We start from the raw sequence: 15,851 nt of genomic DNA, 5'->3' as shown, positions 1-15,851 counted from the left end.
TAACTTCTTACTCGTGTTCTCAGACACCCTTTGAGGAGCGTGCGCTTGCAATCTAATCCAGAGGGTCGGGTGCATCCACACTCATGCCCGACCAGAGCTACAGGACAGGGCAGGAGAGTGCAAAGGAAGACAGCCAGGTGACAGCCTGCAAGGGGTCCCACGAGGGAAACCTGGCACGGGCTGGGAGAGCAGGAAGGCCTGCGGGTGTGTCTCTGCTGAGCTCCTTTGGGAAGGGCAGGAGAGACAGGCGGAGGGGAAGTGGGACGGCATTCAGAGCAGGGTGGAGGAGTGGGATACTCAGACTGTCTTCCGGAGGGAGGAAGCAGCCCACCTGCCATAGCAGGAGAGGTCAAGGGGACAGCAACAGGATAACAGATGAAAACACAAGTAGAGACTAGACCTGTGGGCCTCCAAACGGTACATTGATGAGGCTGGACTTTATTCTCCATGGCACAGGGCCAGCCTTGCCTGTCCACAATTGCTTTAGACACAGCAGTTTTGGTGTGGGGCTTGATCAAACCACCCACTTGGGGATTAACCCACAAGAAAGAAATAATTTCCTTCTTAGGAATGCCTAGCTATGCCATGAATGGGCTGCACAGCCTCAGGGAGCTTCCTCAAGCCTCTGGAATTTGATGTTCTTATGTTTGTAGTCCACTTGGAGCTGCCACTGCAACGTAGAAGGTTGGCTGGCTGCTGAGGGCTTGAGAGTGCCGTCCTCTCAAACCACCTCGCAACTATGCACGGGCCATGCTCCCAAATTCTCAGCTGGAAAATGTGTTCGGTCTCGCAGCCTCCCCATGGGGAAGCCATCCATCTCGGGGAGGGCAGAGGTTCCCGGGTGTGGCACACACAGCTCTCCCTGACCACCCAGAAACAGGGACACACACGTAGCAGAGTACAGCTCAGTCCCGGAGCCTTCATCGTGCAGAGACTGCTTTAACATGCAATGGCCTGTGCCTGTTTAACAGCCCAAAGAAATAGAAGAGAAGGGCCAATGGGGTAAATATGAGGAAACTGAGACTTGGTCACATTGAAGTGCCCACCTGAGTTCCCAAAGTGATGCTAAAACCCAGCTGTTGGAACCTTAGTGTAATCTTCTTTCCATGATCGTGGAGCAAATGAGGCTACTGAAGCCAGACATTGGGGTGTGGTTCCTGGCTCTTCTACATCCTAGCAAGATGTTTAGAACTCTTGGGAATTCAGGGTTGCTGTACTGGCGAATGGAAATAATAATAATACCTGCCTGGCAGAGCTGTTGTGGGATTAGAACAGGGTTTCTTGGCCTTGGCACAGTTGGCATTTGGGGATGGATAATTCTTTGGTGTGCAGGCTGTCCTGTGCATTGTAAGATGTAAACAGCACCCTTAGCCTCTACCCACTAGAAACCAGTAGCACCCTCTGAACCCAGTTTTGAAAACCAAGAATATCTCTGAACACATTGCCAAGTGTTCCCCAGGGAAGAGGCAAAATTACCCCCAACTGAAAACCACTGACTTAGAGGGACTGAGGTTTGTAAAGGCCCTGCTGTTAAACAACTCTCAGCCTCATTCAAATTGGAAGACCAACCAAGCTGGCCTTATCAAAGCAACTGGTCCTCTTAGTTTTGTGGTCTCCCCATTCTCTTCCTGCCACAGAGCTGATCAAATCTGTTTCTCTTGGGCCTCAAGCTCAAAGGTCTTAAAGTTTAGATACACTGAGGTTTTCTTTTTTTTTTTTTCTTTTTGCATTTGTACAGTCCTGTTATGTTTATATTAATAACCTCACAAAAAGGCCAGGATTTTTTTCTAAATAATTTGTACGTTTACATGGAAATACTAAAGCACTTCTTAGATTGCTAGGTTTTACTGTCCTAACTTTGTTTCCTTGCAGCTTCACTTTTTAAATTATACTGTGAAAGTGGATGCAAAAAGATCAAGATAAATTCCGATGACCAAAATTTTTGACGTACTGAAGAAGAAACAAAGCAGTTTAAGCACCAAGGGATTTGCCATAACCTACACTCAATAAGGTACCTTCTTACAGTAAAACAGCTCAACAAAGGAACCCCACACATATCGCACACCCACTGTGTGCGAATAAATCAATGCAGTGGGGAAAATACATGGTCCCTTCTTTCAGGAAGGTAATGTTTTGCATCCTCCTAGACTGCTCTTTAGTATATTGTGCTTTTTGAATGTCATGCACAACCCTGTAGGATTGATTTGGACACTGTTATGGATTGAACATTTGTGTTCCTCCCAAAACTGATATGTTAAAATCCTAACCTCCAGTGTAATAGTATTAGGAACTGGAGTCTTTGGTAGGTAATTATGTCATCAGAGTGGAGCTCTCAGGAATGAGGTCAGTGCCCCTAAAAATGGGACCCCAGAGAGCTCTTTCTCTCTACCATGCGAGAATATAATGAGGATACAGCCACCTGCCAGCCAGGAAAAGGGTCTTCATCAGACACTAAATCTGCTGGCACCTTGAACATGGACTTCCCAGCCTCCAGAAGTGTGTGAGAAATAAATTTCTGTTGTTTAAGCCACTCAGTCTATGGTATTGTGTTATAGCAGCCTGAATGCATTAAGAGACATTTCAAAAGAATCATTGATCTGACTCAAAAATTGGCCAAACCTTCTAAAGCACACTCTTTTTTTATGAAATTGTGGGAGTCATTTTAATTAAAGAGTTGTTTGATCTAATACTTCATCACAAATGAATTAACAGACTGTCAACTGCTGCTGTCAGAACATAAGGGAGATGTTAATAAATGTTCAAGAGACCTGACAGACAGTAACCAAGAGAGTTCTTGTGCTTTGCAGAACAGAGAATCTAGCATAGTTCTCAAGAGCTCTGTTCTGGGCGGACTTGAGCAAGACACTGACCTGCTCTCTGCTTTGGTCTCCTGCGGTAAAAAAAAAAAAAAAAGGGTGGTATGATAAGATGATTGTTGTGAGAAGTCAATGAGCTAAAGCATTTGGAGTGCATAGAACAGTGCCTGGCACATAATAAGCATGCAATAAATGTAGCTATTTCTTCAATTATAACATTATTCCACATGTTTCAATAGGTACCATCCAAAAAAAAAGTCCTGTGGTCAAATGTCTGGAAAGACTAAACAAAGTTAAATAGCTTTTTTTTTTCCTCCACTTACTGCAGTACTTCTCAGAGCTGTTAAGATGCCGATATGTCAAGATGGTGACCCAGTATGCACCATTTGACACCAGGACCCTTTCTTCACAGGGCAATTTATAAGACTAGTGTCATGTATAAAACATTGGGTGAATCACTGCTTCCTAGACTGTCTTCTAAGCCTAACACACTGTCAACTATAATTGTGAATGCTTACAAGAATGTAAAACTTTGATTGTAAATAAATATAAACATTACCGATGGCCAAAACATGCTAAAGGTCTGGGACTGCTTAATGCCAAATATTCACAATGGCTCAAAATTGAGGTGTGCTGCCCACATTGGTGTTTACATCACTTACCCGAGACCCCTTTGGAGGAAAGCACTGGCAGACAGAGCACTCTCTTCCTCCACAAGGACCAATGTATTTCTTTCCACTCTGGAAGGTGAAACATCTTATTTAGTACATCAGTCACATTGCTCATTTGGGTACATAATACATACATTATGACAAGCACTCTTGGTCTATCTAACTGATGAGAATTCCCAGTATACGTTTACCTTTGAATCCATGAGAAGAACAGACTAATATTAATATGTAAAAAGGTGAGAAATTGACACTGTGTCTTAATAAAAAGGAGAGTTGATTATATGAGCAAGAAGCTTCCAAAACTGAGCACACTGGAGGGGAAAAAAAGCCTCCTTCTAAAGTCATTCTGCTTTAAGAATCTTCTGCAATTTCTCTCTCCTGGTAAGACTTAATTTACTAAGCTGTGAACAATCTCACAGTAGTTAGGCAAGCCGTGAGTACACAGTGGAGTCTACTTTCAATGGAAAGCTTGGCTTTTTTTTCAGGACCCCTTTGCTTTCCCTCCAAGATCAGCAAGGGCTTGTCTCCCTCATCAAATTGTTCTTCCTAGGAAAATTCTCCACTTACACCCTTGGACCTCAGATGTAAATTGGTCTTTCTACGACTTGCTGAGATTCCAAGATGGTTTCTCTAATGTGTTTCTCAACCAGAAAGCTCCTGAACTTGCATCATTTGGGCCCTTTCCACACTTTTAGCTAACTTTTCTTCAACACTCTCTTTGAAGAGTCACCGCCACCCCGACACACACACACACACACACACACACACACACACACAAGTGCCCTTAGGCAATAATCGGCACTTGGTCCTCATGAATCCGTATCATCTATAGCCAGAGTCATCAGCCACTTCAACGTAAAAGTACAGTCCCAGAGTCAGTATGTCCGTAAGTGGATCCCTCAACGACACACAGAGCCCATGAGGCACCTGCATCCGTGCAATGTGGTCAGCACTGAGCGTTCATTCACAGGTGGGGCTGCGGGCTGGGAAGGAGGGGTAGTTGAGGCCACCACGTGGTGGTAAAAGCAGATCTTGGTGCTACGCCCTGAGAACATGGGTAGGAAGATCAAGAAGGCATCAGAAATAAACCTTGCCTGGTTCATGGTCTTGCCTAGTCCAGCCCTCACTGCACCATTTATATATTAATCACACATTTTTATAAGTAATAGACATTTTCCAACTTAAGTCTGTAAACTTAAGCCTTTAGTCCAATGTATAATGGAAAAACATAAAACAACTGAAACTTTATAGTTTATAGAACTTTATAGTTCTCATATATACAAGACATACATACACATACATATATACATATGTACCTATGGGCATAGGTACATGTGAATGAATGTGAATATATGAATATACAGATAGGTATACATAAATATGGTAAGGAGTCTATCCAGCATATATTTTTTCTTTTGAATCACACAATTTATACTTCTTTTTTGAAGAAAAATATGCTCAGACACAATCCAAAAGAAACTGTCTTTAAGCATTAATTTAAAAAAGACATCTTTATAAACAAAATTCTCATGAGTCATTGAAAGTATATAAGAATTTGAAGCTTGACAAGAGCCAAGCAATTAGATAATTTAAGATAAAAAAATGTATTTGGAGTTTCAGAAATATATTCCTCTTGAGTTTTGAGTAACATTGTTATCTACAAATGCAGAAATATTAAGTTCAAAACCCTGATAAGGTTAAAAAAATTAAATACATGGGGCCAGGTCAGGACAGCATGAAAGCACTTGAAGTAACTAACCTGAATACTTGGGTTCATTTAGGGTTGGGCTTCATTACTATGTGTTCACTGAAATATCAAAGCAACCAGAGAAAAAAAGCAGGTCAGCTGATTAGATGGCTTGATAACAAGGGCAAGTTGAGTTTTCTTCTTTGTTTGTTTGGGGTTTGTGTGTGTGTATACTTATTTTTGCCAAGCATCACTGAGATGTTTGTAGCAAAATTACATTTCAGGGAAGAATCCGTTTAAAACAGATTAGCAGATTCTAGTAAAGAAACAGGAATAGTCACATATAAAGCTTTGAGTTAGGCTAGTAAAAGAAAAAAGCAAGAGGTGATTTTAGCCTCTAAAAAGTTCTTCCACATTAGCATTCCCCAATAAACATTTAAAAGGGGAAGGTGAATTTATAGAGGAAGAGTCTGCACCTCAAAGATAGATCGTATAAAAAAAGATAAAGACGATATCTCAGATGACTACACACTCAAAGTATGAACCACATTCACTGGCATGCACTTACACTCTCAAAAACTCATGTTACTCTTCTTCAAAGAGAAGAAAGGAAAAGTCACTACCTGCTTACCTCAAATATTTTTAAACCACTATTTGTCACATAGAAAGTTCAAGAGAAGAGGTCCTTAATTTCGAGAAGATCAACAATCTGTCCTACATTTGTGCCTCTATTTTCTTTTTTGAAAAACAAATAATATAGACACATGATTTTTTAAAATTTCAAATAGTGCAAAAGAGTATAATAGAAGAAATTTTCTCTGCCAATCCTGGCCCCAAGTTCCCTCCCATATAGGGCCTTTTTTTCAACTTTGTATTTGGTTATTAATAAGCGTAATTCACACAATGATCACACACACACAATTTTGGTGATTTTGAACTTGTTTTGGTTTTACCCAAATGGCTTATTGCTCTGTACTTAGCTGTTTCACATACTTTTAAGTCTTCAAAATCCTTCTGAAGTCATGCAGGTGGCAACTCCTCACACCAAGAACCATAATCTGTTTAGCCAGTCCCTACTGAAAGTGATGTAGGTGGCTCCCTTCTTTTGCTACTGAATGCTACCCTGCAACTAGTATTCTTGTGCATATTTATCTTTGTGCATAAGTCAAAATAAATATGTAAGATAAATTTCAAAAAGATACATTCCTGTGTCAATAAGTATATATTACACCAATTTGTACTGCTACCTTTAAAACCCAACTATAGCCACTCTCTGTGAAATCTCTAGAATCACTGCACAATCTGGTAGGAGGGTCCAGGATAGAACAACCTTTGGTTCAGAAATGACATTTACTCATATGGAACATAAGAAACAAAAGAAGTAAAATTTAAGACTCTGCAGACTTTTATAATAGAAAAAAAGAATGATGCAAAAATAAACTTAGAAAAATCAGGTAGGAGAAGTAGAAAAAATACACACATGTATACATCACAGTGTGTTTCCACTCATTATTTTAGGTGAGGGTCTCAAATGCATGTGAACTAAGTTGGGCAAGTCTTACCCCCACTTAACAGAGGAGATAACTGAATCTTGGATAGGTTAAGGGCTGAATCATCAGCAGAACCAAGAACCAAGGGCTCCTCATTCCTTGATTTAGGTATTTCTGCTCCCAACTGGTTAAAAAAAAAAAAGAAGGTAACTTCCTATTTTGATTTGCTTAGAAAAGCCCTGTGATAACTTGAATTACTGAAATTGGATTGGGGGAATCCAAGCTGGAGGGTTCTGACAGATAGAGATGTGTTCACTAGAATGATTTAAACTAGTTCAATTGTCTCAAGAGTAATCTGAGTTGCAGGCAGCCCATAATGGGATTTCCCAGAACCTGAGGTTGGATTTAATAACTTCGATTCTTTCAAGGAAGCAGAAGGAAGACAGCTTATTACAGAATGTTCTAGGCTCATCTTTCTTCAGCACTAGAATGTTCACATTTAATCTTACACCCCTTGATTTCATCTTGAAATAACCCAGCTGTCTCCTGCCTGTCTCCAAAAACATCTTTAAGAAGGGGTTATGTTAGTCATAAAATAAGGAAATCTCCAATACCTAGGCAATTCAGTAAGCAGTCTTGACTATAAAATATAAAAGAAACCTCAGAGTTTCTTTAGTCCAACCCTCCATTCTATAGATGAGAGAACTGAGTCCCAGAGAGGGACTTGTTTGAAATTATAACCATGCATTCAATAAAGCAAATTTTCAACATGTAATCAGAGCTAATCAATGTACTTACCCCATAAACATGTTGTACAGAAAAAAGAATAAGTATAAGTGACCTACAGGAAAACAAAAATGCGGATTAATTGGAACTGTTCCTTTTCATGTGAAACCAATTAAAAAGAAAAAGAGCAGAAAGCTTCTATTTCTAACAGGCTGCTGTTATCAGGCTATTTGTCATCGGTGACAAGATAAATGTTTTCCTCTCTCTTCATCATTATCTTTCCTCTTTTTAATTAGCCAAGAAATAGGTACTGAACCCCTTTAGTGTGGTCCTCACTGTGCTAGAAACCATGGAGACACTTTGAAGGGGAGACGTGGATGGATGTACAAGTGAAGGGAGATCAATCTTGGAATGAAAACTAAAGGGGACAGGGAAGGAGATAGCTTTGCTCAGGGACACTGCTGAGCCCAGTGCATCCCAGATGCCTTTCAGTGGAACCAACTAGAAGCAGGGAGGATGGAAGGAAACCTAACTGGACTAGAAGGATAGCTTGGAGGGGAAGGGAAATAACATGGAATAGTTAAAGTCAGGTAGTCCAGGGCCTTATAAGTGAGGCAGAAATCTGACTGCAGTAACTTCATTATTACAAATATATATTAACAGAGGAGAGATGCCATCAAAAAAAGACCACTAAACATTTGCTCACGTTTTCTAGGGTTCATATTTGTCAAAGCTCGCCCAAATTCATCATCTCGTTATGGTTGGAGCTTCAGGTTACATCATCCCCAAGGACTGCAGGAGAACTGGGGCTCAGTCCTGGGCTGTGATTTCTCTGCTGTCCTTGTCCCTTGTTATGCATAGAGCCTTTTCCTCTTTGAAACCTCACATCCTAACCAAGCCTTTATTCTCCACCCTCCAGTCCTTCCTCTTGTGCTGAGAGGCTGATAAACACTATAGAAATTTACAGAGCTCCGTACCTCATTCCTGACTAGGAACGAGGGAATGGGGGGTGAGTCTAGCCCATGCTACTGGCTCCCACACTGAAGTCCCTTCTCCCAGCCATTTTCATAATCCCAGGACCAGCCAGTACACTGGCATTTCAGTGTAGTAACTAGGTAAATTATGAGAAAAATATGAAGGAGGTGTTAAACACTGGGAATAAACTGTTTTAAATCAAGTTGAACTTGTATTTACAACTACTGCTTGTTAAATGGGTTCTCAACACTTTGGACATTTGTAAATAGGATATGTTGCATCTTATAGCAGCGGTGGCCTCCATATATAGAACCTCATTAAAACTGGGGGCACAGCACGTTTTTTCCACCTTTTGCAGAAGAGCAAAGTGACTCAGAATGTTGGATAACACGCTCCAAAGGGTGCAGGCAGAGTGGCCCCAAGGGGACCAGCTCAAGTCGGGTCTGAATCCCTGTCACCATCTCTCCACCCTGCACTAGGTTAGTCTTCCTGCTGTAGATATTAAAAAGTAAGATCATTCCCTTTTTTTCCTCTAAAAAATCATCTGCAATTAAGATTCTTTTGCAGTTTCCTTTATGTCCACTCTAAATAAGTAAGCCTGGATTGTATTTCTGAGACAAACTCTCTCCTTCCTACCACCCTCTCTTCCTTCACTGCCCATAAAGACACCTTCATCATCTTCAAAACTTTTCATATTTTTCAATATTTAACATTTCCCTGTCTTAACTCCCAACATCTTTTTTAGTCTCATTTGGCAATCTCATATTGGTTTCCTATTGCTGCTGGAATACATTACCACAAACTTGGTGGATTAAATAACAACACATATTTATGACTGTACAGTTCCAGAGGTCAGAAGTCTGACATGGGTCTCGCCAGTGAGCATCAAGGTGTTAGCAGGGCTGTGTTCCTTCTGGAGGTCCCGGGGAGAACCTGATCCCTTGTCTTCTCCAGACTCTAGAGCCTGCCCACATGCCTTGGCTCCTGGACCCCTGCCAGCCTCAAAGCCAGCAATGGCCAGGTGCATCTCTCTTGCTGCATCCCTCTGGCCTCTACATCTCCTCTGACTCTGATCTCTTGCCTCCCTCTTTCACCTCTAAGGACACTTGTGATTATACTGGGCACCCGCAGATAATCCAGGGTCATCCAAGGTCCACTGACTAGTAATCCCAATTCCATTTGTAACTTTAATTCCCCCTTGCCATGTAACAAAATATATTCACAGGCTCCAGAGATTAAGACACGGACATCTTCGGGGGCTGTTAACCTGCACTCATGAAGTGCCTTGTCCTAATTCTACTAGTTATAGGGACCCTGAAGCTCTGGCCACATAAGGCTTTTGCTATTCAAACTGAGTGAGCAAGAGAAAAAGAATCTGGGGCCTTTAGTTGTGCAGTTTCCCATTTGGTGATTATGTGGGTGCATTTCAGGGAGAGTAGTGAGGGCTGGTGTTTAACAACACAAATGGATCACAAAATGGCAGGCATACTTTCTGGAATGATTGCCTTTTGACATATGAAACATTCAGATAATTTATACCTATAGAACCAACATGGAGGAGACAATTATCAAATAAAAGCAGGTGATCACGCTGAGGATACTCACCAGAGATCTGTGGCCAAGGGCTGGGTCCATATGAAAGAGCACCTCATCAATACCATGTGCACAGATGACTTCACAGGCAAGTCTTGGAACTTAAAAAAAAATTCTGCCAGTCTTCTTTTCTCTTCCAGAAGATTCTTGTTGACAAGTGAGGTTCTGTGTCCTGGGTCAAAGTCTGTTCATGTCACACATAAATATATCTCTTAAAACACAATATGCATTATAATGTTGAAATCATTACTTTCATTATTCATAGTAATGGAAATATTTTCTAAAGGAGAACTTCAATGGTTTTTGGACATCATCTTTCTTTAGTGATGGTTAAACTGAATACATATCAATTTTTATCCTTAGAAATAAAAAATCCTCCATCCTTTATATATCATGAATATATTTTTGAGAAATGAAAAGATTTTATATACATATAAGCTATAATATATATAACTTGTATAAAATAATTGCTTCATTTTACTAAGTGAAATTTTCTTCTATTTAATTAGTTACTTTTTTCCCTTGAACATCCATGTTAAATCCCTCCCTCAAGTGCTTTTATTCTTTACTATATGAATCTAAGAAAGGAAACTTTTAGTATAAAATACACATTTTTCACACATACAGCAGATACATATAAAAATATTTTTATGTAAAATGGTACCACTGCTATGGAAATATTTTGGCAGTTCCTCAAAAAGTGAACATAGAGTTAGTGTATGATCCAACAATTCCACTCCTAGGTATGTGCCCAAAAGTACTGAAAACACATGTTCACACATAAATTTATACTTGAATATTCATGGAAGCATTACTCATAATAGCCAAAAAGTGGAAACAACCCAAATGTCCATAATAGATAAGCACAATGTTGTATATCCATACAATGGAATATTATTCAGCCGTAAAAAGGAACAAAGTGCTCATATTGCTATAACATGGATAAATCTTGAAAACATGATGCCAAGTGAAAACAGCCATCTGTTTTATGATTCCAATGTATATGAAATGTCCAGAGTAGGCAAATTCATAGAGACAGAATATAGATGTCAGGGATTGAGAGAGGAAAGAATTGGGAGTTTCTTTTGGGGATGACGGAAATGTTCTAGAATTAGATAGTGGTTATGGTTGCACAACATTATAAACATACTAAAAGCCACTGAAATGTAAACTTTAAAAGAGCAAAAATCATGAATTTTATGTGAATTTTATCTTAATAAAAAAAGAAAAAAATATTTTTAAACCTGACACAAAGAACTCTTTACCATGATCAAAGATATCTTTGGCTCAAAGAATTGAAATGAATCATTTAAAAAACTCTGGCTTCTTTTAAAGATCTGTCCCCCTAGAGACAAGGAAACCATGAGTGTTGGATACTATACACTATTTTTATGTTTCTGGATTAAATCTGGGTAAATTAATTCAATGCTATATTTATGGGAGACTAGTTTTCCAAGTTAAGTGGTAGAACAACATTCCATGACACAGTGTCAAAATCAAGCAGAAACAGAATCACTTTGAATATCCAGATCTTTATTCCTATCCCTAAATCCTTAATTTTATATATTTTTTAGTTACATTCTCGAAGCAAGTCTCAATAAAACAAATTATTGCTTTGGAAGGAAAACACAAATTGGCTTGAAACATTCAAATTGTATTTGATATTGTAAACAAATAGGAAACACAGTCAAAAATGAAAGAAAATCAGAGATACTTGCATTTTAATCCCAAAATAGATACATGATAAAATTGATCACCACACATATTGTAATAAAGGTTGCACAGAGGAGGATTTTATTCAAATAGAATGTTGCTGTGGTCACTTTCCAGATGGAGAATGCTTGGTTATGGTCCTAACATCTGGGAGTTTCTCAATGCATTTTAATTGGATGGATGAATGGATGGATGGATGGACAGACAGGTGGATGGCTGGACCAATCTGCAGAAACCCAACTGGTCTCCCATTAGCCGAAGATAGTGAAGGACACTGCAATCCTGAGAGCAGCCAGTGCATTCTCATGACCACACACTTGGTTACAATATAAACTCTGTGACAAAAGGAATTTTATCTTCTTTTATGGTGGATATATTCCCAGTATCATCATAGTACCTGGAATATAAGTGCTCAATATCTATTTGTTGGGTGAGTGGACTTATAGAAGATACTTTGGGACCTTCTGAATATAAATCAAGCATATTTAACAAGAGATGTAGATAGGATACATTTGAATATACATGAAGGAGTGGAGGAAGGGAGAATGAGAGAGATGGAGAGGGGAATCACAATGGCCTTGGGGGAAGAGGAGAGAAACTGACACTTACGCATTACATATAGGACCCTCTGCTAAGAGTGGGCCCACATCAAGGCACTTAATTCTCACCATGATTTAGTAAGTAAAGTATTACTTTCATTGCTCAGGGAAATCAAAGTGGATCAGTTTAAGTAATTTGTGCAAAGTCATAGAGCTAAAGAGTGGCAGAACTACGGTTTGTTGGTTTTGGTATGTGTTCCTTCTCCCCAGTGACACTCCAGCTTGGCAGCCTGCAGACTTCTCTGCTCTTATACTCTTATAAGAATTTCGAAACTATGCACCTCCCCTCTCTTTTATTTTTACATTAATATCTAAAAATTTCCTCTTTTCTTTAAATAGTTGTGAAGAGTATAAAAACAAAACTGCTACAGCATTATTTTAGATGTATTCAATAGATCATAATGCCACAGCAATCTAATTTTCACCATAATCAGCTTATAATATATGCACATAAGCTCTTTAGCAGGAATTTATATTGCTTATTTTTCTTTGTGAGTTCATATTTTCATTCCATTCTTCCATATACATCCTAATGCAATATATTTTTGTACTTGAAAATCATATATTGATCATTCCATTATACTTGTCTGAAACAAAAACATATATGTAAATTAATTATTTTTTACTTCCTATGATCATAAGTCTCTAAGGCTTAAATTTTTTTCTCCTGGATCAGCTTTCATGATAATTATTAGAAGTATATAATTCATCAAAAAACAAATCAAATCAAATCTTGATAAATAATTATTAAACATTAAAAATAAAATTTTATTGGAAATGTAGTTGTAGGTGAATGAATTTCTGAATACGTTTATTTAGCCCAAGATCAATAATCCTTCCTACTGAAATGAGATACGTTCAGCAACAGTTCTATTTCCAGTTTTATTTCCAAAGCTATAGGTTCTAATAAAACTTATTCAACATAAATAAGAAGTTGTAAATGGAAAAAAATTGTTATACAAATGTTACTTAATTCTTTCCAACTTCTCTTGAGTCGTATACTACTGTGGTCTGAATGTTTGTGTTCCCCCAAAATTCATATGTTGAAACCTAACCTCCAATGTATTGGTATGCGAGGTACAGCATCTGGGAGGTGACTAGGTCATGAGGATTGAGCCCTCAGGAATAGGTTTAGCGTCCTTACAGAAACGGCCTGTGGGAGCTTATTTGTCTTTCCTTCTACCATATGATGACACAGCAAAAAGGCACCATCTACGAAGCAGAGAGTGAACCCTCACCAGACACCAAATCTGCTGGTGCTTTGATCTTGTACTTTCTGTCCTCCAGAACCATGATCGATACATTTGTGTTGTTCATAAATCAGCTAGTCTAAGGTATTTTGTTACAGCAGCCCAAATGAATTAAGGCATACATTAAGAGCAACATAGTCATTTATCATCAAGAATTATTTTGAACGATCTAACAGCTGATAAGTCTTCCTTCAATTGTGATAAAAGCAGAAAGTTGAAAACTCCCTGAGCTAGGGGATGTGAAGCTGGTAGCTAGAGCACTTCCTGGTCTTGATGCCAGCATTTGCACCGCCTCTGTCTGGCCCCCCAGACAATTCTCACACTCTGGGACAAAACAGGGTGGTAATAGGTAGGGTGGACAGGAATGGGGAGAATGCCTTTCTTTTGAAAAGTAGGAGAAGGACAACTGTGAAAGAGGAGGTGAGAACCTTCACCAAAGACCCATGTTCAGTTGGAGCAATTCTGTAAAAGAATATACATGGCAGCAGAGAACCTGGAAATTGATTCCTTTAATTAATTTTCCAAGTTGCTTATATATGTCTTGAGAATCTTTGTGTCTCCAAACAGCCCATGTTCCTCAGTTTGAAGATCTCTGTCTTGAATGAACTGTCAAAGGTTAAAAATTGCTTTGTTCACTGTTTTACCAGAAGCAGGCCTCAGATGACCATGTGCCTTATCCCATGCATCCATCGAGCCTACAAACAAGCCACAAAGAAGTTGTAGAGACTTTTATTACTGTTCTCCTGCCTAAGATGCAACTACTAGGACACACTTGAGCAGAACCCCCAACTCACTGTCAGCTCCACATGTTAACGGCAGTGTACACAGTGCTCTGCAGCTCACGAAATGCAGTCACAAGTGTTATTCATAACCATGTATGAGGGTTTTCTTTGTTGCAACCACCTGTGTTAAGAGCACAAAACCTTTTGTTTCAACGGAGCTTTTGACTGCACCAAACAAAAATACCCCAACACTCAGAACAGCATCCCGCTAACCTATCTTCTCAAAAATTAATGGCTATCATCATGTGGGAATAGATGGGGCAGTGTGTTTCTGTTTAAGTCTATCACTATTACAAAAAAAAAAATAAATAACCAAAACAAGCCAAAGCACTATGCCACTAAAACATACACAGAGAACAACAGCTTTAGATCGCCTACATGGGAAACGTCTGCAGGGGTTCTGTGCCTTTCAAAGGACATGCTTTATTTTGCCCACTGTTATTCTCAGGAAGGAAGCATTCTCCATGGTGGCATCAGAGCACAGGCTTAAGCCCAGCTGCCTTGGGGCGTGGCCAGGTTTTTTATCACCTGATCCTGTTTCCCCTGCCACACAGGTAAAGCCACTGATCCAAGACAGTCCAACCCACAGCTTGGCTGAGTGACAGAAAATTCTGACTCTGGCCTGGAGAAGGTACAGAGAGAGACTCTGGGTCAATCCTCCAGGAGAGGTGAAATTAGGAAACTGAGAGAAGACGGAGAGGGACATGAAGGAGGAAGTATGCATCAAGAGATGCCCTGAGGTAGAGTTCGGAATGAGAAGGCTACAACATGCCAAGGTGAAGTGCGAGCCTGAAATTACAGGAAACAGAGGCTCCAAGTAAGCATTAAAAAAACTGTTATTAAGAGAGGAAAATGCAGAAAGAGAAAGACAGATGGTCTCAGGAAAGGATGAAAGATTAGCTTATTCCTGAAAGCTGCCCCATGACTGCTGCAGTCTTAGAGTCAATCCCTTTACTTGAGCACACTGACCTGTGCAGCCCTGTTGGACAGAAGGCCCAACCCGTCACAGCTGGTTCCAAGGTTGTGCCACCCCAAGAAGGAGCTCTCTTTCCCCCTCCATGAGGGAACATGAACATAAGCACCCTGGGTCTTTCACCTCCATCTTGTTCACTGACTCAAGGAAGGTCACAGGCTCTTCCCCAGCAGCATATGTATGTCGGTACTTCCTAGCATGCGTGTTCAGCAAATATCACTTCGTTATCTTCCTCTAACTCCCTAGGGCTATTTTTTCCTCCTTCTTTATGAGAATTCCTGGACTTGGATTCCCCTGAGATCCCTTATGAGTCTCTGCTTGATGTTTTCCAAATGCTAGGTTTGGGAACAAGATCGGAGATCTTCCAAATCTTCATCTCTACCACAGGAAATTTGTTTTCTCTGCAACCCAATCTTGAAAATAAATACACCCTGCTGGGGTTCTCCTCAATCGAAGGCGGGCAGTGGCCAAGATCAGGGACGAGATAAACACAAGACTGGTTACTGGACGCTTCCAGTCACAGAAAGGTATAGCAGTGTAATGTCTTTTCTCTTCCCATTACTTTAAATCTCTGAG

The 15,851-nt window shown here is 39.9% G+C and overlaps 1 protein-coding gene across 1 annotated transcript in view; it reads right to left on the bottom strand.

The window, feature by feature from the left end:
• The window catches only part of COL4A4 (collagen type IV alpha 4 chain), a 103,066-nt gene extending 89,503 nt beyond the window's left edge, over positions 1-13,563 (bottom strand). Inside the window, exons 1-4 of the mRNA XM_069474089.1 lie at positions 13,509-13,563; positions 9,971-10,142; positions 7,463-7,505; positions 3,479-3,556 (exon numbers count right to left, since the gene is read on the bottom strand). Coding sequence (XP_069330190.1) covers positions 3,479-3,556; positions 7,463-7,505; positions 9,971-10,142; positions 13,509-13,563 — 348 coding nt within the window. The remainder of the gene's footprint in view (positions 1-3,478; positions 3,557-7,462; positions 7,506-9,970; positions 10,143-13,508) is intronic.
• Positions 13,564-15,851: the final 2,288 nt, after the last annotated feature.

This window comes from Eulemur rufifrons, chromosome 1 (assembly GCF_041146395.1).
Source record: "Eulemur rufifrons isolate Redbay chromosome 1, OSU_ERuf_1, whole genome shotgun sequence".
Classification (NCBI taxonomy): domain Eukaryota; kingdom Metazoa; phylum Chordata; class Mammalia; order Primates; family Lemuridae; genus Eulemur; species Eulemur rufifrons.
Note: the sequence above shows the minus strand (reverse complement) of the source record. Positions and strands in the feature narration are given on the sequence as shown.